Here is a 25,002-nt window from a genome sequence, read left to right as displayed (position 1 = left end):
GTGAGGAAAGTTGCTGACAGTTGGGGCCAGAAGAACACATACCCCCTGCTAACCTGAAGGCACACAGATACAAGAACCCCGCTTCCTCTTAGATGGCCCCAGGTGTGTGTGGGGAACTTCCTGCACTCACTATGCTCACAGGCTCACCTTTGTGTTTCCTTCTCCAGAGGAAGTACCCTGGGCCATGCAGCTGCCCTGCCTTCCCTGGGAAGGGACATGATGGCCGCCCAAATGAGCAAGGCATTGGCCCTGGGCCCCCCAGTTCTTCACAGTCCACTGGCACCGATGATGGCTGAGCCTGGCCCTGAGATCCCTGAGCAGTGCTTCCAGGGGTTTTGCTACAAGGAGGCAGGGGGGGCCCCACGGGGCCCTGGCTCAACTCCAAGAGCTGTGCGGCAGCTGTGTAGCCCGAGGCTAGTGCCAGGAGCAGATTTTGGAGCTGCTGGTGCTAGAGCAGTTCCTGGACACACGCCCCTGAGATCCAGGCCTGTCTACGAAGGCAGCGGCCAGGCAGTGCCAAAGAGGCTGCTGCCCCGATGGAAGGGCTACAGAAGCAGGAGCCTGCCGGGCCTAGACTCCAGGTGAGTGGGGACTGGGCTGGGAGCTGGGTGCGCTTTCTCCAAAGCCCTGGCTCACAGTCCCTAGCTGAGCTGGCAATGGGGATGGAGGGAGTGGGAGGCCATGGGGAGCTGTGGGACAGTGGCAGTGATGCGTGGCAGCCTGGTGGGCCCATCTCAGACAGCAATCAGATCTGGAGTCCACACCTGTGCCAGGCCGGGGTCAGCTCCAGGCGGCCTCAGGTGCTGCCTGCCCTCGGAAATCGAGGATCTGCAGCCCCACCTGCTGGCCTTCCTGCTCCAGGCTGAAGAGGGCTCCAGCATCCAAGGCCATCAGGAGGAGAGGTGCGGGTTGCCCATGTCAGGGGGCCTGACCCCAGCCCACCTGCACCATGTCACTCCTGAAACCCAAAGCTGGCCTGTCTCTGTTCTTTGCATTCCCTGAGGCATTTGCCTTCTTTCTCTCCTGTTTTAGGTCACAGAGGCGAGGTGGAGTGTCCAGCACCGTGGACCTGCAGGTGACTCCAGAGGAAGGCCAAGGGCCGCTCTGGGGACTGGGCATCCTGGGAAGGTCCTGGAAAGTCCCTGAGGGGCTGGGTACGGTCAGCAGCTTCAGCCACCCTCGAGCCCGCAGACTGTGGGAGGGATGGGGCTGGGCCCAGAAGTGACCCTGAACACCTGGTGCCGAGCCCCTCACCTGTCCCTGGGAGCCAGACTGCCAGTGGGGAGTGTGGCAAGGTGTTCAGCCTGAGCCCCTACCTGGTCAGGTACCTGAAGTCCACGCAGGTGAGCTGCCCCACATCTGCCCTGACTTCCCGAGGCCCCTGAGCACGAGGTCCTGCGGGCGGGTGGGGTTCCCAGGGGCATCAATTTGCTGGCTGCTGGCCCTGCGTCTGAGCCTGCATGCAGGTGGGGCTGCTGTGCATGCTGGGAGTGTAGAGCAGAGAGGATAGGTGCAAAAGGTCACGGCCAGAAAGACAGTCCCTGTTACACAACCCCACCAATGACCCCAGGGCATGCCTGGGGACACGTGTAGCGTGCTTGTGGACCAAGGGAGTGGTTCACCAGGCACAGGTGCAAATTTTGCTTTTGGGAGGGGCGCATCCACAAAGAGATGGGCAAGAACCAGGGCTCCAGTGGGCCCCCTGGTCTCAGGAGCAGGGGGAAACGGAGATTTGGGGAAGGAGGCTGGCCATGAGGTTCCTGCCCTCTTTCCCTCTGCCCCAGCTGGAACTGAGGTTACACAAGGACTTCAGGTCTCCAGCCAAGGGCCAGGAGGTCAGAGGCCTTGCTCTGGGGACCTCAGTGGGGGCAGGAGGCCTAGGCTAGAGGAGAGGGGAGGGGACAATCCTCTATTCTCAGCTCTCGGCCCCACCGCTCCATCCTGCCTCAGTTCTCTCCTCCACTCTTGTGGCTGGCATCCATTTTAAAGGGTAAATCTGCCCAGTGGGAAACACTTCTGGCTCCTTTTGGGCCCACCATCATGTCCCAGGCCTCAGGTTGCCACAGTCCCTGCATCATGCCCTCACTTAGGAGCAGGTCTCATTCCCTATCCTGGAACCACCCTGGAACTTGAGAAAGACCTTGTGAACATAGAGAGCCAGTTCAGAGGCCCAGTCTGAGCTGCCCTGTGCTGCCAGCCCCTCCCCTGGTCCTGGACAAGTGTCTCCACATCCTGTGCCCCAGCCTGCAGCCACAGCACTGTTCTCTTTGAGGGGTGGGTACCTGCATTTTCTGGCACCCTGGACAGAACTTTTCTGGAAGGTGGTGGGTCTGTGGTTTTTCTATAAATAATGATTTTTGATACATTTTCTTTCTTCATTTCACTGGTTAGGGAGCAGGCCAATGTTTCATGGAGATGATAGAGGGTGCCCACCTCAAGCTCGAGCAGAATGATTTTGCTATGGCTATTTTGTAAAACTTTCTCACATCAAGAATATTTCCTTATATTCCCAGTTTATTATATGCTTTTTTCAGTAATGAATACCGACATTTTTTTTTTTTTTTTTTTGAGACAGAGTCTCACTGTGTTGCCCAGGCTAGATTGCCGTGGCATCAGCCTAGCTCACAGCAACCTCAAACTCCTGGGCTCAAGCAATCCTCCTGCCTCAGCCTTCCGAGTAGCTGGAACTACAGGCATGCACCACCATGCCTGGATAATTGTTTTTTTTTTGTTTTTGTTTTTTTTTTTTTGAGACAGAGTCTCGCTTTGTTGTCCAGGCTAGAGTGAGTGCCGTGGCGTCAGCCTAGCTCACAGCAACCTCAAACTCCTGGGCTCGAGCAATCCTTCTGCCTCAGCCTCCCGAGTAGCTGGGACTACAGGCATGCGCCACCATGCCCGGCTAATTTTTTTTTTATATATATATCAGTTGGCCAATTAATTTCTTTCTATTTATAGTAGAGACGGGGTCTCGCTCTTGCTCAGGCTGGTTTTGAACTCCTGACCTCGAGCAATCCGCCCGCCTCGGCCTCCCAAGAGCTAGGATTACAGGCGTGAGCCACCGCGCCCGGCCTGTTTTTTTATTTAATGTATTTTTTTAATGTATTTTTAGTTGGCCAATTAATTTCTATTTTTAGTAGAGATGGGGTCTCTCTCTTGCTCAGGGTGGTTGAGTGATCCGCCCACCTCGGCCTCCCAGAATGCTAGGATTACAGGCGTGAGCCACCACGCCCGGACCGCGCCCGGCCTTGGAGTATCATACTTGATGTATCCAAAATCCAGAGGGCCACTGAGCAATTGTTTCTCTTCTTTAGTTGTCGATAGTGAGTGTTGCAATAACTGGTCTTTTTCTTGTTGGTAGGAGTTGCTGTCGGAGCAGGCTCCAGACCGGGAGGCACTTACACTGTGGAGCAGGGCCCCTGGCATGCATCTGACTTAGTCATTAACATACTTGCCGCTGTGCGCATTCGATCTAATCAGCTAAGTCATCCATGTGGTGGAGGGGCATGATAGTCTGTGGGAAGTCAGAGTGATCGAGATCTCTGCAGAAATAGTGACAGAGAATAGGAAAGTTGCACTGACAGCCCTGAGGCAAGCTGTGAAGGTGTACCGTTGTCCTTGCCAAGCAAAAGGAAGATAGTGCTGGTGATCCTTTCATATCAGTAGAGAAGAAGCGTTTGCCAGATGGGTAGCTATGGAGGTGAGGAGCTCCCACACCCGCATGTTGTCCTGAGCCTCCTTCCCCACAGAGGCAGCCTCTCCTTTCCTAAAGGCTAAAACTCTCTGAGGAGGCCGGGCACGGTGGCTCACGCCTGTCATCCCAGCACACTGGGAGGATGAAGCAGGAGGATCATTTGAGCTCTGGAGTTCGAGACCACCCTGAGCAAGAGCAAGACCCCATCTCTATAAAATAATAACAAATAAATAAAACCTTCTGATGACTTCCTGGTTCCTGCTGCCCATGATGGCAAATGCATCTCTGGCAGTTAGGCCTTGTCATTTGAGCTCTGTTACGCCAGTCTTTCGTGTCCATCGAAATCAGAGTGGACGTTTCAATGACAGCATCTCCTGGGGCCATACTGGCCTATCAAGGACAGCACTACAGCGGTTTGCAGGGAGGCAGGAGCCCCACTGACTGATACATTCCCCAACGCTTTTATAACAAGGATACCCTCCTCAGGACTGTGTCTGTGTGTGCGTGTTCCCGTGCTTGAGTGCGTGCTACTGCACAAGATAAACACACTTCAGCGTTTCCTACATCCCAAAGCTTTTGGATTCCTTTCACCAAATTATACCAGGGGAGTTCTGGCAATTCAACCTCATTGAATTTGGGCCTCCATTGAGTCCAGGTCTTAGCCAACCTACCAAACAAACGACATCCTTCCAGCCGCATGAGCTAACGTGGTAAATCAAATTGTCCCATATAGATAAATTTGATCCAGTCCCATGTTGCATCGCATCCTCCTTGGTACAGTACCCTGGAATGTCATTCTCATACTTGTTCTCCAGGTTTTTGCCAACTACACGAACAAACTTGCAATTCTTTTGGGGTACAATAGTATGCTTAAGGGTCAGATTTTACACTTGTCCACTTAGAACATGCCAGACTCATTAGAGGTCTAGGGCAGTAAGGGGTGGTTGGAGAATGGGGGCCCCTTACAAGGCAACTGCAAGATTCATAGCATGTCACCCAGTTTCTAGACCTAGGTCAGTTCCCAGATATAGCGCCCCTCAACTGAAAGGAGATTTACCCCTTTTAAGGAAGAACCAGTCCTACCACAAGAATAGATGGTAGGCCAGGGATGGTGGTATGTGTCTGTAGTCACAGCTACTCAGAAGGCTGAGACAGGTGGATCACTTGAGCCCAGGAGTTCAAGTAGCAATATAGCAAGACCCTTGCCCCCCCACCCCCATCCCACCCCCACAAAAAAAAAAAGAGACAGTAGGATGGTAGATCTTCCTCAAAGGTCTGTTGCCATTTCCCAGGAGGCGGGGGTTGGGGGAAATACCCAGATCTTTTAGGAGTTGAGAGAGACTGACTCTGAGTTGAGGCTAATCCTCAAAGTCTCTGCAGTTTACTGGACAAAGCAGGGTTTATGGCCCATGCTGGTCTCCTGTGGGCTCATTGTATGTGTATACCTACTCTGGTTATTTCTCTGGCGTGAGGGTGGAAAATTGGAAGAGACATTCTCAGTAAATGATAGAATCACTACATTGGCTCTTTGACCCATAGGTGAGGGTTGTTAAAGTAGGAAGGTCCAAGCAGAAGCCCCTAGGATGTCCCCTCTGTGGCAGGATGACAAATCAGAAGCAAAACCACATCCCCCGGGGAATTACAGAGATTAGTGCCACCATCAGGGACTTAAAAGATGCAGGGTGGCAATTCTCGCCACATCCCCATTCTACTTGACTGCCTGGCCTGTGCAGAAGACAGACCGATGGGTCCTAGAGGATAACAGTGAGTTATTAGACCGAGATTCTGATTGCAGCTGTGGATTCAGGTGTGTTATCTTGGTGAGCGCAAGCCAGCTCAGCTTCTGGTCCAGGCTCTAGAGATTCTCAGCACCGTCTGAATGCGCTCAGCCCCATTCCAAGCCTCAGGGGCCCCTCCTCACACAGGACCTTTGACATTTGGTGAGTTTGTGAATTCAGTGCAGTTTGTAATTCTGCAATACACACGATTAAGTTTGTGCCTAAGTTTCAGCTATATTTGCTCTTTGGCTGCAAGAAATCAAATTCTAATAGGGCTGGCCTAGAAGTTCTCTGGTTCTCTGTGTCTCGAGCTATGGATTTAGTGCCCTGAGCTTGTCGTTCTTTCCATGAGCTCTCCAGCACAGCCATGAGCACCACCCCACCCCGCACTCCACGTGGTCACCAGTGCAGTGGCCAGTTGGTCGCCTGAGGTGCTGACTTCAGTCGACACTGGAGCTGAAGCAATCAGAGGTGATATCAAACAGGATGCAACTACATACTGTGGATTTCCAGTGTCCCATATTCTATTGGCAAGGAGCTCGGCACTGCATTTGGGACTGAAGTGAAAACCAAATCCATCCCAGAATCTCATCTCCGTTGGTCTGTTTCTTGGGACCCTTGTTGATTGATAGCAAGCGCCCTATCAGTTGGGGCCCAGTCAGGAAATGGAAATGACACTATATATTTCAAACACGGGGTATAAGTTAGGGACTTGGTTGTGCAGGTTATTTTGCAAGGCTCAGAGAGCAAAAGTGGAACATTCCAGGATCTCAGAGACTAACACTTGCAGGAAGCTGCCACCATGCCTAGGGCTGGGGGAACCCGAGGGAGGAGGTGGTGGCCCGAGAGCTGCTGCAGAGGCACAGCGAGGCGGGGTTGCAGTGAGGGGTGGCGCGGTGAGGCGGTGTTGAGCGCACCAAAAGAAACGCCAGGCCTGGTGACGCCTTCAGTGACGTCTTCAAGCCTTGGCACTTGGTTGTCTCTTCTGCAAAGCCTGGAACACACAGCCTCCCTCCAGGTGCTGGCTCTGGTCTGGTGCTCAGCAAATGTGGAAGGGACATCAGGGGTCTCCCAAGCTCCCATCCTATTCAGCAGTGCCCGCTGGCCCAGTGCAGTTGGTGCCTGCGTCTCCTGCCCCTCGGGCCCTTACCTGCCCTGCCACTGCTGTCCTAGCTCCCTCGTTGTGGTCCCACCTCCCGGCCTTTGCACCGGCTATTCCCTCTGCCCAGTTATCTGCAGGGCTCAACGTCCTGGCCGCATCTAAGTCTCTGCTCCCCAAGAAGGCTTCCCGGACCCTTGGATGCCATGTGGCTCTTCTGCCTCCCAGCAAATCTATGTCACGGATTTGTGTCTTTCTGGCACCTCCCCTCTGCCTTCCCTCTCTCTCTTTGGGCAGACCAGGCTCCATGTGGAAAGGGCCTGGGTCAACGTGTTCCCACTGTCTTCCTGAGTCCTGCACACAGCTGATGCTCAGTTAATGCTTGTGGAGTGACTGAGCGAGTGAGAGGTTCCGCAGGTCCTCATTCTGGTGGGGAGCTGGGGCTGGGACACCAGGGTCGAGACCAGACGGCTGGGGTTGGTGGTGACAGGGCCTCCACAGAGCACCAGGGTCTCATCCCCAAATTCCGTCCCCACAGGTGGTGCCGTGGGGGAGGAGGAGGTCCGGCCTCCAGGCAGTGGCAGCAGGCTGCAGCCACGGAAGTGACACCAGCAGCTCGGGTGACTGTCCACACTGGAGCACATGTCCTGGCAGGGGTGGGAGCACAGGTCTGTGTGCAACCTGACTCAGAGGGTCACACAGCGCAGCACTGACCAGCAGTGGCGGGGACCACAACCCCAAGAAGGAGCAGGGATGGTCCAGACGCCCTCACCCTCGGCATCACTCGAGGGGCGCAGCCGGGCTTCTGGGTGGGGCGGAAAGGGTCTCAGTGCCTGTCTGAGAATGAGGTGGTCTTATGATCATTCTGTCAATACTGCTCTATTGGTTCAGTTAATGATTATCTGTTGTTATTGATTGTCAGTGTCGCTGGGGATCCCGAGGCTCTGGCTGGCCTTGGAGGTTTGCCCTTTGTCCCTGCCCCTCACAGGCCCTGCCCCACCTTCCGGGAAGGACAAACAAGGCACGGGGCCAGTGTCTCAGGCAGGCTTTATCACGGGCAGACGCCCACAGCAGCTAGAGCCGGCGTGACCACCATGTCCTCACTGGTGTCTTTCCTGCTGCTCTGGGGTGAGGGGTCTGCAGCCTGGGGTCCCCGGGCAGGGGTTGGGGGTGGCATTGGGGGCCTCATGGGCACTGTCTCCACAGGTCTCACACTGGGCCCGGTGACAGAGGCAGCCGTGTGTGAGTACAGGCCAACGCCTGGGGTGGGGGCTGCAGGCCCAGGGGTGGCCCCACCGGCCCTGCAGCACCCAGCTGATCCCAGCTGCCCCTCACAGTTGTTGAGACCCGGCCCAGCCTGTCGGCAGAGTCTGAATCGCTGCTGGAACCCTGGGCCAATGTGATGCTGACCTGCCAGGCCCACCTGCCCACCCTGGTTTTCCAGCTGTTCAAAGACGGGGTGTCCCAGGAGCTGGTGCAGCTCGACTCACCTGCCATCAAGCACCAGTTCCTGCTGACAGGTGGCACCCAGGGCCTCTACCGCTGCAGTGCCGGCTTGGGGAGGGGATGGACCCAGCTGAGCAACCTCATGGAGGTGACAGGGCCAAGTGAGCATTTGTAGGGGCCAGGAGGCTGTGGGGTAAGACTGTGGGGGTCCTTCCTTCCTCCAAGTCCCCTGACATCTCCCAGCCTCGGTTTTCCCATCTGTCAAAGGGGATGATGTTTGCACTGACCCCAGAGGGTTTGAGGAATGAATGATTGCATTCCCAGGGGGCTGTGCAGACACTTCCTCGTCTTGCTGCATGCCCTGTTTCTGCCTGTGCCTGCCTCCCTTTCCCCTACGCGTGCCCTCCCTCCCTTCTCCCTCACATCCGTCTCCTGAGCCACTCATCGACCCTGCTCCACCTGCAGAGTCCTTGCCCAGACCCCGGCTCTCGGCAGAGCCGGTGTCCTGGATCACACCCGGCTTGAACGTGACCCTGGTGTGCCACGGGGGGCTGCAAGGTGTGACCTTTCTGCTGAGGCGAGAAGGGGATGAAGAGTTTCTGGAGGTAGCCAAGGCCAGGGAGGGCGTGGAGGCTGCCTTCCCTGTCCACCAGGCTGGCACCTACAGCTGCAGCTACCGGACCCCTGCAACAGGCACCCCCTCGGAGCCGAGTGCCGCTGTGACCATCAAGGAACTCGGTGACTGTTGGATGGTCTTGGAGGGCTTCTGGGGAAGGAAAATCTCGGAGGCCAAAACCACATTGGCCTTGACCTCCAGCCCGAATACCCCTGCCCAGGACCAGGTCCAGGGCACTAGCCACGCAGTTTCCTGGGCCTGGAGGTTGCAAAGGAGTTTGGGCAGAGGATGCCCAAAGGAGCATTCAAAGGGTGTTCCTGGGGCAGCCACCAAGAGGGCAGAGATCTGGAGACTGGGCAGATGGTAGCTCTAGCAGGGAACTTGCAGCAGGGGTTGTCCTGGCCTCTGGCAGCGCAGTGACCCTCCTCCCTGCATTGCAGCCCCACCGCCACCACCTGTGCTGAGGCCTCAGCGTGACTACACTGGGATCCTGCACCCTGGTGACAGCCCAACCCTCCTGTGCGTGGCGCCCCTGAGCGGCGTGGACTTCCAGCTGCGGCGGGGCGGGAAGGAGCTGCTGGTGCCCTCCAGCAGCAGCAGCCCGGACCGCGTCTTCTTTCATCTGACTGCCCTGGCCCTGGGGGACAGCGGCCCCTACACCTGCCGCTACCGGCTGCGCGACCAGCAGGACGCCTGGTCCGGCGACAGCACTCCAGTGGAGCTGACCCTGAGCGACGGTGAGCCGGCAGCCGCGCAGGACGGGGCGGGGCTGGGGGTGGAGAGTGCTCCATCCCGGGGCTCAGGAGCAGGGCCCGGTGTAGGGTCTCCGCAAGTGCAGGGCGGGAGCCAGACCCAACTCATCCCCCGGCCCCGCCTCAGTTTCCTCCACTGCGAATGGGGCGATGAGCATGGCAACCTGAGGCCTAGCGAACAATGAGTTCTTTGGGTCTGGCACAGGCCACATGGGCGCCGTCTGCCCGGAGTCCCCTTGGGCTCCCCAGGCCTGAGTGGCGCTGAGGCCTGCCCAAGCGGCCAGGCTGCGCTGCTCCTCCAACCGCTAGCCTCGGGCTCAGTGATATTTGGCAAACCCTGACTGAGCACTGGACTGCGAGCCCCACGACCAGCAAGTTCACAGGTGCCCCAGGTGCGTGGGCCTTGCGGCGGTGCCCGGCAGACACAATCGTGGGGTGAATCCACTGTTTTTTTTTTATTTCACCATATTATGGGGATACAAATGTTTAGGTTACATATATTGCCCTTGCCCCACCTGAGTCAGAGCTTCAAGTGTGTCCATCCCTCCACGGTGTGCACCTGAATCCACCCTTTTTTTTTTTTTTTTTTGAGTAAGAGTCTTGCTCTGTTGCTCAGGTTAGAGTGCCGTGGCGTCAGCCTAGCTCACAGCAACCTCAGACTCCTGGGCTCAAGCAATCCTCCTGCCTCAGCCTCCCGAGTAGCTGGGACTACAGGCATGCGCCACCATGCCCGGCTAATTTTTTTCTATATCTTTTTGTTGGCCAATTAATTTCTTTCTATTTTTAATAGAGATGGGGTCTCGCTCTTGCTCAGGCTGGTCACGAACTCCTGACCTTGAACGATCTGCCCGCCTTGGCCTCCCAGAGTGCTAGGATTACAGGCATGAGCCACCATGCCAGGCCTCGAATCCACTCTTGAACAGCCATGTGTAGGAGGCACCAAGCCATGGACAAAACGTTTTCCCCTGCGCCGAGTGTTTTTATAGATAAACAAATTAATAAGAAACAGTGAAGGGATGTGTGAGAGAGACCTAGGGAGGACCAGGGACTGGGGGCCGGGCAGGTGGTGCGGTTTCAGCAGGGTGGTCCCGGCGGGCCTCCTTGAGGAAGCGACGGAGGGAGCCGGGCAGGTCACTGCAGGCAGAAGACTCAGGCCGGGCAAAGGCCGAGAGGCCGGACCACGCTTGGCGCCCTAACTCAGCCCTCACCCTCCTCCACAGAGAAGCTGCCCCCGCCCAGGCTCTCGGCCGAGCCGGCGGGCCGCAGCCCAGAGCCCGGCACACTCGTGCGGCTGCGGTGCCAGGCGCCCCTGGTCGGGCTGCGCTTCGCGCTGGTGCGCGAGGACGAGGGCGGGCGCCGGGTGCGCAGCCTGCTGAGCCCCGCGGGGGCCGAAGCCCAGTTCGAGCTGCGCAGCGTCTCGGTGGCGGACTCGGCCAACTACAGCTGCGTCTACGTGGACCCGGAGCCGCCGTTCTCGGGCTCGGCGCCCAGCGCGCGCGTGGAGCTGCGGGTGCCCGGTGAGCGCGCGAGGGCCGCGTCCCTCAGGCCGCTCCGCCCCCGCCCACGACGGCGCCCGCCTTCCCTCCGGGGCCCAGCGACAGCGCCCACGCCTGCAGGGAGGGCCGGACGGGGCTGGGGGCGGCGCCCGAGGGTCCCGCGACCCTCCGGCACGTTTCGCACAGACGTGAGCCAGGCGGAGGGCGTGCGGGACAGGCCGGGTTCTCCCGCTCGCATTCCTGCCAGCTTTGCGCCTGCGTGTGGCTCAGTTTCCCTGTGCTACACTCCGTCAGTTGTCATATTGGACTATCACCCTGCCCCTCCCTGGGCCCCTGACCCACAGCCGAAGGTCACGTGTAATTCTCCCCCCCTCGCCGCCCCTGGGGTCTGTCTGTTCTTATAATTTCCTCATTGCGGTCTCCATGGGGCCAGGGCCACGCAGAGCCGCTGGGCACAGGTTCCGCCGCCAGCATTTTGGGCCGTGCCCTCTACAAGGAACGCCGTTTCCCTTGGTCATTTCCCCCTTCCCTGCGCGTGTCCTGAGTGCCCGGAGGGGACCCCAAGAGGCCTCAGAGCACCTGGCTCGGGGACGCGCAGAGTCCGGGCAGCGCGGCTCGGACGCGGGAGGCGCAGAGGCTGCGCGGGCCGACCGGAGCGGGCGCAGGAAAGCCGCCCGGCGCGGCTGGGGCCCGGCCTGGAGGTGTGGAGGGCGCCGGGCAGGTGAGGCGGGCTGGGGCGGGGCCTCACCCGGTGCCCCCTGGCCCGCCCAGGACCGCCTCCCAGGCCCCGGCTGCGCGCCCTGTGGAGCGGGCCGGTGACCCCGGGCCGCGATGCCGTCCTGCGCTGCGAAGGCCACCTGCCCGACGTCACCGTGGAGTTGCTGCGCGTGGGAGACACGGAGGCAGCTCATCTGGACCGGATCTCGGCCACCCAGTCCTCAACGGACTTAGTGCTGACCTACGTGGGGCCCCAGCACGCCGGCAACTACAGCTGCCGCTACCGCTCCTGGTGGCCCAACCGCTTCGAGTCGGACCTCAGCGACCCCGTGGAGCTCCTGGTGGCAGGTGCCATTGCCCTAGGTCTTGTGGGCTGGGCTCCGCCTCCCGCCTTTGCCTGGGTTGTGCCCTTCCCCGCGCCTCCTTCCGGGCACGCCGGCACAGTAGTGTCTCGTCCCGGCCCGGTGCAGGGGCAGAAAGGCAGGCGGGGCAACCGCGGGTGCAAAGGCGCCCAGGCCGACAGTGGCTCGGTCCGCTAGAGCTGTGGTCCCCAACCCCCAGGCTGGGGCAGTGCCGGCCTGTTAGGAACCGAGTGGCACAGCCGGTGAGCGAAGCTTGCCTGGCTTTCACAGCCGCTCTCCGCCGGCAGCAGCGAGTAAGCTCCCCTCCTGTCAGGTCGGCGGCTCTGCCCTCGCTCAGGAGCGCCACCCACTGCAAACTGCGCATGCGCGGGACCCGGGTTGCGGCTCTTTATGAGACTCTACCTGTTGCCCGGAAAATAAGACCTACCCATGAAATAAGCCCTAGCAGGATGTCTGAGCATGCGCAATAGAAGCCCCACCCGAAATTAAGCCCTGGTGACGGGCGTGGCCAAGCAGCACGTCTGCACAGCGCATGCGTGTCGGCGCGGGGCGGGAAAGACGCGAGCAGCCCTTCTCATCCGCCCGTGACAGCTCTGTGGCTCCACGGGAGAGATGGGGCCGGTGGGTCTAAAGGAAACAGAGTCGCAAGACATTCAGGATGGGATTCGGGGTTTGGAGAGTGAGGATGATGTTCCAGAAGAAGGCGACTCCACTATATTGAATACATGTAGATGGTTGTACCGTACTTTAAAAAAATAGCACATCCTCTGAAAATAAGCTCCAGGGTGTCTTCTTGAGGAAAAATAAATATAAGACCCTGTCTTACTTTCGGGGAAACATGGTAGTGCCTGATGACCCGAGGCGCAGCTGAGCGGTGATGCCAGCGCTGGGAGCAGCTGCAAATGTCACCAGCAGAGCGGTTTGACTGCACAGTAAATGTGATGAGCTTGAAACCATCCCAAACTATCTCCCACCCCACCACGCTCTGTGGAAAAGTTGTATTCCACGAAACCAGTCCCTGCTGCCAAGAAGGTTGGGGACCGCTGAACTAGAGCACCCAGGGGTCTCGGCCAGCGGCTGACCAAGCGATTTCCTTCCTGAGAGGCGTCAGGGAGGTCTGTCATGATAGTGGTGGTCGGAGGCACAGGCTGCTCCCTCCCCATCACTTCTCTTTGTTCACATTTTTCTAGGACATTGATCCAGCTGCAGGCTGCGGGTGCCGAGGGTGCTGTGCAAATACTGGGCATGCTGGACGGGCTCCTATCCCTCCTGTTGCCGAGGGGGGCTGGAGGGCCTCCCTCATCCTCCTAGGAACTAATAAACATGAAGAGAGACTTTGTTTAAAATGTGTCTTTGGGGCTGGGCGCGGTGGCTCACGCCCGTAATCCTAGCTCTCTGGGAGGCCGAGGCAGGTGGATTGCTCGAGGTCAGGAGTTCGAAACCAGCCTGAGCAAGAGTGAGACCCCGTCTCTACTATAAATAGAAAGAAATTAATTGGCCAACTAATATATATTTAAAATAAAATTAGCCAGGCATGGTGGTGCACGCCTGTAGTCCCAGCTACTCGGGCGGCTGAGGCAGGATTGCTTGAGTCCAGGAGTTTGAGGTTGCTGTGAGCGAGGCTGACGCCACGGCACTCACTCTAGCCTGGGCAACAAAGCGAGACTCTGTCTCAAAAAAAAAAATGTGTCTTTGGCCAGTGGGTCCAGAGCAGCTCCTGAGTCCACACCCAGGGCTGAGTGGGCTGGGATCCTGTGTGCTGAAAGTGGATGGACTCTGGGTTGGGTGCTGAGAGGAGGGGTGGAGCACTGGCTCTTAAGCCCGCATTCTTCAAGACCTCTTTTTTCTGCTGTCTTCCACCAAGCTGCCTCTTACTCCCCAGGCACCTCTGCCTGGTCCCCGGTAGGTAGGAGCAGGTAGCTTATACCTAAAACTCTACCACATCAGTCCCTAGACGGGGAGTAAGTTCAGAGAGACTGCATTTTGTGGTCTTGTCCTTCAGTCACAGGGTCATGGTGCTGGACTGTTCCAGGCCTCCCACATCAGAGCTTAAAGCTGTGGAAGTGGCTGGATTCCTGGGGCATCCCACTGCCCCTCAGCCCTGAGCCCCCGTTGCCCCACCTGACACCCACTGGAAGCATTCCCTAATCCCTGCCTGGGCTTGGCCCTCAGGTCCTAGTGCACAGTAGGTGTGTATCAGTATTATTAATTGATATTTGATAAATTTTTGTATCAAAGAATTCTTTTTCAAGGAATTTACCTAGTGATCTGATTTACTGCCATAGTATTCAATAATATCTAGTTCATAATATTCCTGTTTCTTTTAGTGGTTTGCAAGGTCTACAATAATATCACCTCTTTTATGCTTGATGATGTATCTTCTCTCCCCCCCCCTCCATCTTGCTAGGGGGTTATCAATTTTAAAAATCTTTTCATCACTATTAAATTGGATCTAACCGATCAGCACTCATATGCACAGATGGAAGTAAAACTCAATGGAAATCGTGCAGGTGGGATGGGGAGGAGGGGACAGGTACACCATCTGGGGGGATGGGCACACTTACCACTTTGACTTAAGCAGTACAAAGGCAATCGATGTAACCCAAACATTTATACTCCCCTTAATATCTGGAAATAAAAAACACATAAATAAAAATCTCTTCAAAGAACTATTAACTTTTGTCTTCGTTCATTTATTCCTATTGTCTGTTATTTTGTGTATCTCTTTATTTTATTTCTTTATTTTTTTTTTGAGACAGAGTCTCACTCTGTTGCCCAGGCTAGAGTGAGTGCCATGGCGTCAGTCTAGCTCACAGCAACCTCAAACTCCTGGGCTCAAGCAATCCTGCTGCCTCAGCCTCCTGTGTAGCTGGGACTACAGGCATGCGCCACCATGCCCGGCTCTAATTTTTCTATATGTATCTTAGTTGGCCAAATAATTTCTTTCTATTTATAGTAGAGATGGGGTCTCGCTCTTGCTCAGGCTGGTTTCGAACTCCTGACCTTGAGCAATCCACCCGCCTCAGCCTCCCAGAGAGCTAGGATTACAGGCGTGAGCCACCGCGCCCGGCTTATTTTGTGTATCTCTACTAGTATCACTATTATTCTCTTTCTTCTACTTACCTCCAATTTACTTTACTCTTATTTTCCAATTTCTTCACTGATTCTTTGGGTAAATATCAGTATCAGCTTAGTAGTAGGCTTTTTTTTTTCTTTCTACTTTTATGTGTGAAGGAGGAAGGCTTTAAAAGAGGCTTGTGCTGAGCATGGTAGCTCATGCCTATAATCCCAGCACTTTGGGAGGCTGAGGCAGGAGAACACTTGAGGCTAGGAGTTCAAGACCAGCCTAGGCAACATAGCGAGACCCCCTTCTCTACAAAAATTAGCTAGGTGTGCTGGTGTGTGTCTATAGTCTTAACTACTTGGGAAGCTGAGGCAGGAGGACCATTTGAGCCCAGGAGTTCGAGGCTGCAGTGGGCTGTGATCACGCCACTGCCCTCCAGCCTGGGAGACAGAGCAAGACCCTGTCTCAAACCAAACCAAAACAAAAAATAAACAAGCTTGTATTAGTTTAAATCATAGGAAATTACTTCTTTGTGGATAAAAAGATCAAATATTGACAACTTCATTACATTGAACTATATAAATTGCCATTTTTGACCTTTTTTCTTTTTTTTTTATTATCAAGACAGGGTCTTGATCTGTTTCCTGAGCGGGAGGATTACAGGCATGAGACACCATGCCTGGCCCATTTTTTACTTTTCTGAACCTACAAAGAAGTAATTTCCTATTCTTTAAAAATCAACTTTATTAAGGTATAACTTAGATATAATAAAATATACACATTTCAAGTGTTTGATAGAGTTTAACAATATATACACCCACCACTAGAATTAAGATTTCTATATCCGTCACGTGTGAATACAATTATGGGTGTTTTTTTGTTTGTTTTTTGAGAGAGTCTCACTCTGTTGCCCAGGCTAGAGTATGGTGGCATCAGCCTGGCTCACAGCAACCTCAAACTCCTGGGCTCAAGCGATCCTTCTGCCTCAGCCTCCCGGGTAGCTGGGACTACAGGCATGTGCCACCATGCCCGGCTAATTTTTTCTATATCTTTTTAGTTGTCCAGCTAATTTCTTTCTATTTTTAGTAGAGACGGGGTCTCACTCTTGCTCAGGCTGATCTCGAACTCCTGAGCTCAAATGATCCGCCCGCCTCGGCCTCCCAGAGTGCTAGGATTACAGGCGTGAGCCACCGCGCCCAGCTGCTTTTTAAATATCATTCTGGCTAGGGATTTATCAGTACTGATCTTTTCAAAGAAATAGCTTTGGTGTCATTGATTGTTAGTTTTTGTTTTCAATTTCATTGATTTCTCTCTTATTATTTCTTCCTTCTGATTATTTAGGTTTCCTTTTCTAGTTGAGGTGAAGGCTTGGACTTTTAAAAATTATTTATTTATTTATTTATTTATTTATTTATTTATTTATTTATTTATTTATTTTTACTGTTGGTAGATAAGTAGGTCTTGAATTTATTTTGCAAACAAGACCTGTTCTATCTACCTTTTCATTTAGGATTTATTTATTTTTTTTTTAGACAGAGTCTTGCTCTGCTGCCCAGGCTGGAGTGCAGTGCCCCCATCATAGCTCACTGTAACCTCAAATTCCTGGACTCAAGCAATCCTCCTGCCTCAGCCTCCCAAGTAGCCGGGACACATGTGCACACCACCAGGCCTACCTAATTTTTTTCAAATGTTTTGTCAAGACAAGGTCTCACTATGTTGCCCCAGCTGGTCTGTAACTTTTTTTTTTTTTTTTTTTTTTGAGACAGAGTCTCCGCTTTGTTGTCCAAGCTAGAGTGAGTGCCGTGGCGTCAGCCTAGCTCACAGCAACCTCAAACTCCTGGGCTCAAGCGATCCTCCTGCCTCAGCCTCCCGAGTAGCTGGGACTACAGGCATGTGCCACCATGCCCGGCTAATTTTTTATATATATATCAGTTGGCCAATTAATTTCTTTCTATTTTTATAGTAGAGACGGGGTCTCGCTCTTGCTCAGGCTGGTTTTGAACTCCTGACCTTGAGCAATCCGCCTGCCTCGGCCTCCCAAGAGCTAGGATTACAGGCGTGAGCCACAGCGCCCGGCCTGGTCTGTAACTTTTGACCTCAAGTAATTCTTTCATCTCAGCCTCCCAAACTGCTGGGATTACAAGTGTAAGGTTTGTTTGTTTGTTTGTTTGTTTTTGAGACAGGTTGTCACTCTGTTGCCTAGGCTAGGGTGCAGTGGCATCATCATAGTTCATTGCGGCCTCCAACTCCTGGGCTCAAGTGATTCTTCTGCCTCAGCTTCCCAAGTAGCTGGGACTACAGGTGCATGTCACTACACTTGGCTGATTTAAAAAAACATTTTTTTTTTGTACAGATGGGGTCTCACCATTGCTTAGGCTGGAGATTTTTGGTTTGAGATCTTCCTCCTTTTCCAGTGTAAGTGGTTAACATTATACATTTTTTCAATAAGCATTGCTTTAGCTGTATTCTACAAATTTTAATCTCATCTTTTCACTTTCATTCAGTTGAAAATAGTTTCCAATTTCCCTTCAGACTTCCTCTTTGATTTGTGGCTTATTTAGAGATGTGTTTTTGACCCAAGTACTTGAAAATTTTTCTATCATTCTGTTGTTTTCAAGTTTGAGTGTATTATGGTTAGAGAACATACTTTTTATTATTTCAGTTCTTTCAAATTTGCTAATGTTTGTTTTATGACTCATGGTATGGCCAATTTTGTTGAATATTCCATATGCACTTGGAAATAATGTATATTCTGCTGTTGCTGGGTGGAGCGTTCTATTCTGTAAATGTCAATTACATCCAGTTGGTTGATGGTATCGTTAAGTCCTTTTATATCCTTACTGATTTTCTGCTTACTTATTCTATTGATTCCTGAGAGAGGGGTGTTGAAGTCTCCAACTATAATTGTGAATTTGTCTATTTTTTCTTTCAGTTCTATCAGTTTTAGCTTACTATATTTTAAATCTTTGTTGTTGTTAGGTGCATATACATTTGGGATTGCTATGTCCTCTTTTTTTTTTTGAGACAGAGTCTCACTTTGTTGCCCAGGCTAGAGTGAGTGCCGTGACGTCAGCCTAGCTCACAGCAACCTCAATCTCTGGGGCTCAGCGATCCTCCTGCCTCAGCCTCCCGAGTAGCTGGGACTACAGGCATGCACCACCATGCCCGGCTAATTTTTTGTATATATATTTTTAGTTGGTCAATTAATTTATTTCTATTTTTGGTAGAGACGGGGTCTCGCTCAGGCTGGTTTCGAACTCCTGACCTTGAGCAATCCGTCCGCCTCGGCCTCCCAAAGTGCTAGGATGCTATGTCCTCTTAATTGACCTTTGTCATGATGTAATGTCCAATTTTTTTTTTTTGTTTGTTTGTTAGACAGAGTCTCACTCTGTTGCCCGGGCTGGAGTGCCGTGGCATCAGCCTAGCTCACAGCAACCTCAGACTCCTGGGCTCAAGCGATCCTACTACCTCAGCCTCCCGAGTAGCTGGGACTACAGGCAGCACCACCATGCCCAGCTAATTTTTTCTATTTTTAGTTGTTTGGCTAATTTCTTTCTATTTATAGTAGAGATGGGGTCTTGCTCTTGCTCAGGTTGGTCTCGAACTCCTGAGCTCAAGCGATCCTCCTGCCTCGGCCTCCCAGGGTTGTAATGTCCTTCTTTATTCCTGGTAATTTTTCTTGTTCTGGACTCAGACGTGCTACTGTTGTACTATGAGGTCCCAATTTTTCTTGTTCTGAAGTCTATATGGTATTATATTAATATAGCCACTCCAGTATTCTTTGATTTGTTTTTGTATTATATATATTTCTCCATGCTTTTATTTTAAACATCTGTATCATAAAACTTAAAGGTTTCTTATCTTTTAAAAATTAATTCTAGCAAACTCTTGTAATTTTTGTGCTTACATCATTTATACATGATTATTGATATGTTTGGATTTGTGCCTACCTTTTTCTTATTTGTTTTCTATATATTTATTCTGTTATTAATTTCCCTTACCTGCCATCTTTTGGATTTAAATATTTTTAGGAGTTCCATTTTAATTTATCTCAAGTTTTTCATACTTAACTCTTTAGTCTACTTAGAATTAATATTTTACCACTTAAAGTAGAATGTAGAAACCTTACCATATATATCTCTTTACCCTCCCTCCTTTATGTTGTAGTTGGGGGGGGGGGGTGGATCAAGATGGCGGAAGAGAAATACAGCCAGACAGAGTGTCTCTGCAGAAAAGAGATTCTAGCAGAAATTAGAAAAAAGAAGCAAGAAGACGAGCATACAGTGGATGAGGGCTGGAAGGAGGAGTACCTGAGACCCCGGGAGACTCCACGGGAGGAGGCTGCGAGGAGAACTGGAGGCTGAGACCGCCGGAGCAGCCCGGAGACCAGCGGCAAGGGTAGGTGGATTTGCCATTTCCCCTCCCCTGCATTTGGGACTGCTGGTGGGCTCCCCAGCAGGTGGAGAGACCTGCGGACACCAGCCCAGAGACGGCCGCCGCCAGCTAGTGGTGAGCCTGTAGCGGACACAGCACCAGACTCCCAAATCCCTCCGGCACCTCCGTGTGCACAGACCCAAGCCTCGCGGCAGGCGCCATATTGCCTCCTCCTCCCCTCCGCCGACCCTACCCGCGGCTGCCCAGAGACAATATAGCCACCAGCCGGAGGCACCTCCAGGGAACGGGACCTTCCCTTTTGGGACCCTACAGCTACCTAAGGGGAACTCAGAGTGTGAGCTTCCTACCTGCCAGCCCTCCCAGGTGCTGCTGGCACGGTGTTCCCAGAAGAATGGTGCCGACTCAAAGGATGAGAGACATAGACACAGCTTGGGCTCCCTGTGGGTGAATTGAGACCGGAACTCCTCTCCCTGATGGGGATACAGTTTGAACTCTGGGACCCAGAAATCGGACCTGCAGACCAGAGGTCTAGCATTGCCCGGGGCACAGAAGGGATATACGTGAACAGCCTACTGAGGTGTGTGTGCCTTCAGGGGCAGATCAGCGTCCTAGAGGGCAACCCTCCTCCCAAAAGGAGGCAGTACGCCCAGCCCAGGTGGCATTCCTGTGCAGGGAACCTCCCTGCCGGGATCACAGTCCGGGGAGGCCTGGTGGCGTGTGGTCTGGCCTTCTGGCAGAGGCTGAGGAGTAGCTGCGGAGTTGGGGAGGTTGGAAAGAAGCGAGGCCCGCTCCAGACTGTGGGTCTCAGACAGCCCCACCCCCACAAGCAGACTTTCTGGCTGAACAGGACCATTCCAGCCCTGCCCTGACAGCTTTTCCTGGAAGCAGAGAACAGAACTTTGACCCCTGCTAACGGCATTGGTGGGGCCTGAGGGCAGGCTTACCCAACCCAGCTCTGCCCAGAACAAGAGCTGATAACAGGACACAAAATCTACAGCATAGCCTGTTCCTCCAAGCAAGTGCCACCTACTGACAGGGACAGCATCCTGCACAGCCTTTTCACGGCACCCACTGACTCATTATACAGGGAGTGGTTGAATCTCACCCACAGACACCACCTAACGGCTCAGAAACTAAACAAGGTGTGTGAATACCCAAACAAAAACCTAAAGGAAAGAAACAACAACTGATCAACATGGGAAGAAATCAGCGAAGGAACTCAGGAAATATGAAGAACCAAACGGAAAACACACCCCCAAAGAGGAGCACCAGCCCCCTAGAAATGGACACCAACCAAAATCAGGCAACCAAAATGACAGAAGAGGAATTTCCTATGTGGATCATAAGAACACTCACCAACCTGCAACAACAACTCAATAACCAACACAAAGAAACCACAAAAAGCCTCCAGGACTTAGAAGAAAAGTTCACTAAAGAAATAGTCACAATGAAGAAAAGTTTAACCAAACTCCTGGAAATGAAGAATCAATTCAGGGAACTACAAAATACAGTGGAAAGCCTCAAGAACAGGGTAGATCAAACAGAAGAAAGAATCTCAGAGATTGAAGATAACATCTTCCAACTAAATAAAACCATCACAGAGATAGAGCAGAGAAACAAGAGAAAAGAGCAAAGCCTACAAGAGATGTGGGATTATGTGAAGAAAGCTAATGTGAGGGTCATAGGGTTACCAGAAGGGGAAGAAGACAACACTCAAGGGTTGGACAAGCTATTTGAAGATATAATAGAGGAAAATTTCCAGGCCTTGCTCAAAATCTCGATATACAAGTTCAAGAAGCTCAGAGGACCCCTGGGAGATTCAATGCAAACAGGAAGACGTCACGACATGCAGTCATCAGACTGACCAAAATATCAACTAAAGAGGCCCTTCTAAGAGCTGTAAGATGAAAGAAGCAAGTGACATACAAGGGAAAGCCAATTCAAATAACACCAGACTTCTCTAATGAGACTTTACAAGCAAGGAGAGACTGGGGCCCCATTCTCACTCTTCTGAAACAAAACAATGCCCAGCCTAATACCTTATTCCCTGCAAAACGAAGCTTCATATATGAAGGAGAAATAAAGACATTCTCAGACAAGCAGAGAATTCACCAAGACCAGCCCTACAAGAAGTACTCAAAACAGTCTTACGCACGGAACACCATAATAAAAACTCACGAATATAAAAACAACCAAAACCCAAAGATTAAAGGCCAGATAATACAATGGCTCAAGAGAGAAATCAAAGCAACAACATCCAACCCAACAGAATGAACAGTAATCTACCTTACCTATCAGTTCTCTCAATAAATGTGAATGGCTTAAACTCTCCACTCAAGAGACATAGGCTGGCTGAATGGATAAGAAAATACAGGCCAAGTATATGCTATCTTCAGGAAACATATCTAACCTGCAAGGATGCATATAGACTAAAAGTAAAAGGGTGGAGATCAGTATTCCAGGCAAGTGGAAGCCAAAAGAAGGCTGGCATGGAAGTTCTAATTTCAGACGATTTAGTTTTTAAACCAACAAAAGTAGTGAAAGACAAAGAGGGTCATTATATAATGGTGAAGGGCACACTTCAACAAGAAGAGATAACAATTTTAAATATATATGCACCCAACTTAGGTGCACCCAGTTTCATAAAGTAAACCTTACTGGATCTAAGCAAATGGATTAATAGCAACTCCATAATCACCAGAGATTTCAACACCCCACTGATGGCACAAGACAGATCCTCCAAACAGAAAATTAATAAAGAAATAATGGACTTAAACAAAACCCTGGAACAATTGGGTCTGACTGACATCTACAGGACATTCTACCCAAAATCCACTGAATATGCGTTCTCATCAGCTCACGGGACATTCTCTAAGATTGACCATATTCTAGGACACAAAGTAAATCTCAAGAAATTTAAAAAAATAGAAATCATACCATGTACCTTCTCAGATCACAGTGGAATAAAACTAGAAATCAACCCTAACAGAAACTCACATTTCTACACAAAAACGTGGAAATTAAACAACCTCCTACTAAATGATTACTTCATAAATGAAGAAATCAAGATGGAAATAAAAAAATTCTATGAAGAAAACGACAATGGAGAGACAAGTTATCAACTCCTCCGGGACACAGCTAAAGCAGTTCTGAGAGGAAAGTTTATCTCCGTAAATGCCTATAACCAAAAGACAAGAAGATCACAAATAGACAATCTAACGAAACGACTCAAAGAGCTGGAAAAAGAAGAACAGACCAACCCCAAACCCAGCAGAAGAAGTGAAATCAACAAGATCAAATCAGAACTAAACGAAATTGAAAACAGGGAAGGTATTTAGGAGATTAATAAAACAAAAAGTTGGTTCTTTGAAAAAATAAACAAAATTGACACACCATTGGCTAAGCTAACAAAAAGCAGAAAAGAGAAATCTCTAATAAGCCCCATCAGGAACAAAAAAGGAGATATCACAACTGATCCCAAAGAGATACAAGATATAGTTTATGAATACTACAAAAATCTTTATGCACACAAACTGGAAAATGTGGAGGAAATGGACAAATTTCTAGAAACACCCAGCCTCCCTAGGCTCAACCAGGAAGAAATAGATTCTCTGAACAGACCAATCTCAACAGCTGAAATAGAAACAGCAATTAAAAATCTCCCTAAAAAGAAAAGTCCCGGTCCAGATGGCTTCACACCCGAATTTTACCACAGTTACAAAGAAGAACTAGTACCTATCTTGCAGAAACTATTCCACAACATCGAGAAGAACGGAAACCTCCCAGACACGTTTTATGAAGTGAATATTACTCTGATACCAAAACCAGGAAAGGATGCAACAAAAAAAGAAAACTACAGACCAATATCCCTAATGAATATAGATGCAAAAATTTTCAACAAAATCTTAGCTAACCGAATCCAGACGCTTATCAAAAAAATAATCCATCACGACCAAGTGGGCTTCATCCCAGGGATGCAGGGATGGTTCAACATATGTAAATCTATAAATGCAATTCACCACATAAACAGAAGCAAAAACAAAGACCACGTGATTCTTTCAATAGATGCAGAAAAGGCTTTTGACAAAATTCAACACCCTTTCATGATACGAACACTTAAGAAAATAGGCATAGAAGGGACATACCTAAAAATGATACAAGCCATTTATGACAGACCCATAGCCAACATCATACTGAATGGGGAAAAATTTTAATCATTCCCACTTAGAACTGGAACCAGACAAGGCTGCCCACTATCTCCACTTCTGTTCAACATAGTTCTGGAAGACTTGGCTACAGCAATCAGACAGGAAAATGGAATTAAAGGTATCCAAATAGAGGCAGAAGACATCAAACTTTCACTGTTTGCTGATGATATGATATTATATCTAGAAAACCCCAAAGATTCAACCAAGAAACTCCTGGAACTGATCAATGAATTTAGTAAAGTCTCAGGATACAAAATCAATACACAGAAATCAGAGGCATTCATATACACCAACAACAATCTAATTGAGAACCAAATCAAAGACTCAATTCCCTTCACAATAGCAACAAAGAAATTAAAGTACTTAGGAATATACTTAACCAAGGAGGTAAAAGACCTCTACAGGGAGAACTATGAAACCCTGAGGAAGGAAATAGCAGAGGATGTAAACAGATGGAAATCCATACCATGCTCGTGGATCGGCAGACTCAACATCATTAAAATGTCTATACTACCCAAACTGATCTACAGATTCAATGCAATACCTATTAAAATCCCATCAGCATTCTTCACAGATATAGAAAAAATAATTTTACACTTTGCATGGAACCAAAGAAGACCCCAAATATCAAAAGCAATTCTAGGCAACAAAAACAAAATGGGAGGCATTAATATGCCAGATATCAAACTATACTACAAAGCTGTAGTAATTAAATCAATATGGTATTGGCACAAAAATAGGAATATGGACCAGTGGAACAGATGTGAGAATCCTGATATAAAACCATCCTCATATAGCCATCTAATCTTTGACAAAGCAGACAAAAACATACGCTGGGGAAAAGAATCCCTCTTCAATAAATGGTGTTGGGAAAACTGGATAGCCACCTGTAGAAGGCTAAAACAGGACCCACACCTTTCACCTCTCACAAAATCCAACTTAAAGTGATACAAGTGAATCTACCATTTGATCCAGCAATCCCATTGCTGGGCATCTACCCAAATGATCCAATGACACTCTACAAAAAAGACACCTGCACTCGAATGTTTATAGCAGCACAATTCATAATTGCAAGGCTGTGGAAACAGCCCAAGTGCCCATCAATCCAAGAATGAATTAATAAAATGTGGTATATGTATACCATGGAGTACTATTCAGCTCTAAGAAACAATGGTGACATAGCACATCTTATATTTTCCTGATTAGAGCTGGAACCCATACTATTAAGTGAAGTTTTCCAAGAATGGAAAAACAAGCACCACATATACTCACCAGCAAATTGGTATTAACTGAACAGCACCTAAGTGGACACATAGGTACTACAGTAATAGGGTATTGGGCGGGTGGGAGGGGGAGGGGGCCGGGTATATACATATAT

At 50.8% G+C, this 25,002-nt stretch overlaps 1 protein-coding gene and 1 non-coding gene across 3 annotated transcripts; one reads left to right on the top strand and one right to left on the bottom strand.

The window, feature by feature from the left end:
• The first annotated feature begins 7,569 nt into the window (after positions 1-7,569).
• A1BG (alpha-1-B glycoprotein) lies at positions 7,570-13,291 on the top strand. Of its 2 annotated transcripts, XM_012758098.3 has the most exons (8): positions 7,571-7,696; positions 7,775-7,810; positions 7,906-8,175; positions 8,480-8,752; positions 9,071-9,367; positions 10,603-10,899; positions 11,650-11,943; positions 13,148-13,291. In XM_012758098.3, the coding sequence occupies exons 1-8, from the start codon at positions 7,663-7,665 to the stop codon at positions 13,153-13,155; spliced, it is 1,509 nt and encodes a 502-aa protein (XP_012613552.1). In that variant the 5' UTR covers positions 7,571-7,662; the 3' UTR covers positions 13,156-13,291. The 2 variants fall into 2 exon arrangements, with proteins under 2 accessions (XP_012613551.1, XP_012613552.1); XM_012758097.3 differs by lacking the exon at positions 8,480-8,752 and having other exon boundaries at positions 7,570-7,696.
• Positions 13,292-16,459: 3,168 nt separating this feature from the next.
• LOC142861506 (small Cajal body-specific RNA 15) lies at positions 16,460-16,577 on the bottom strand. The gene has a single exon (XR_012912731.1).
• Between the last annotated feature and the right edge of the window lie 8,425 nt (positions 16,578-25,002).

This window comes from Microcebus murinus, chromosome 16 (genome assembly GCF_040939455.1).
Source record: "Microcebus murinus isolate Inina chromosome 16, M.murinus_Inina_mat1.0, whole genome shotgun sequence".
Classification (NCBI taxonomy): Eukaryota; Metazoa; Chordata; class Mammalia; order Primates; family Cheirogaleidae; genus Microcebus; species Microcebus murinus.
Note: the sequence above shows the minus strand (reverse complement) of the source record. Positions and strands in the feature narration are given on the sequence as shown.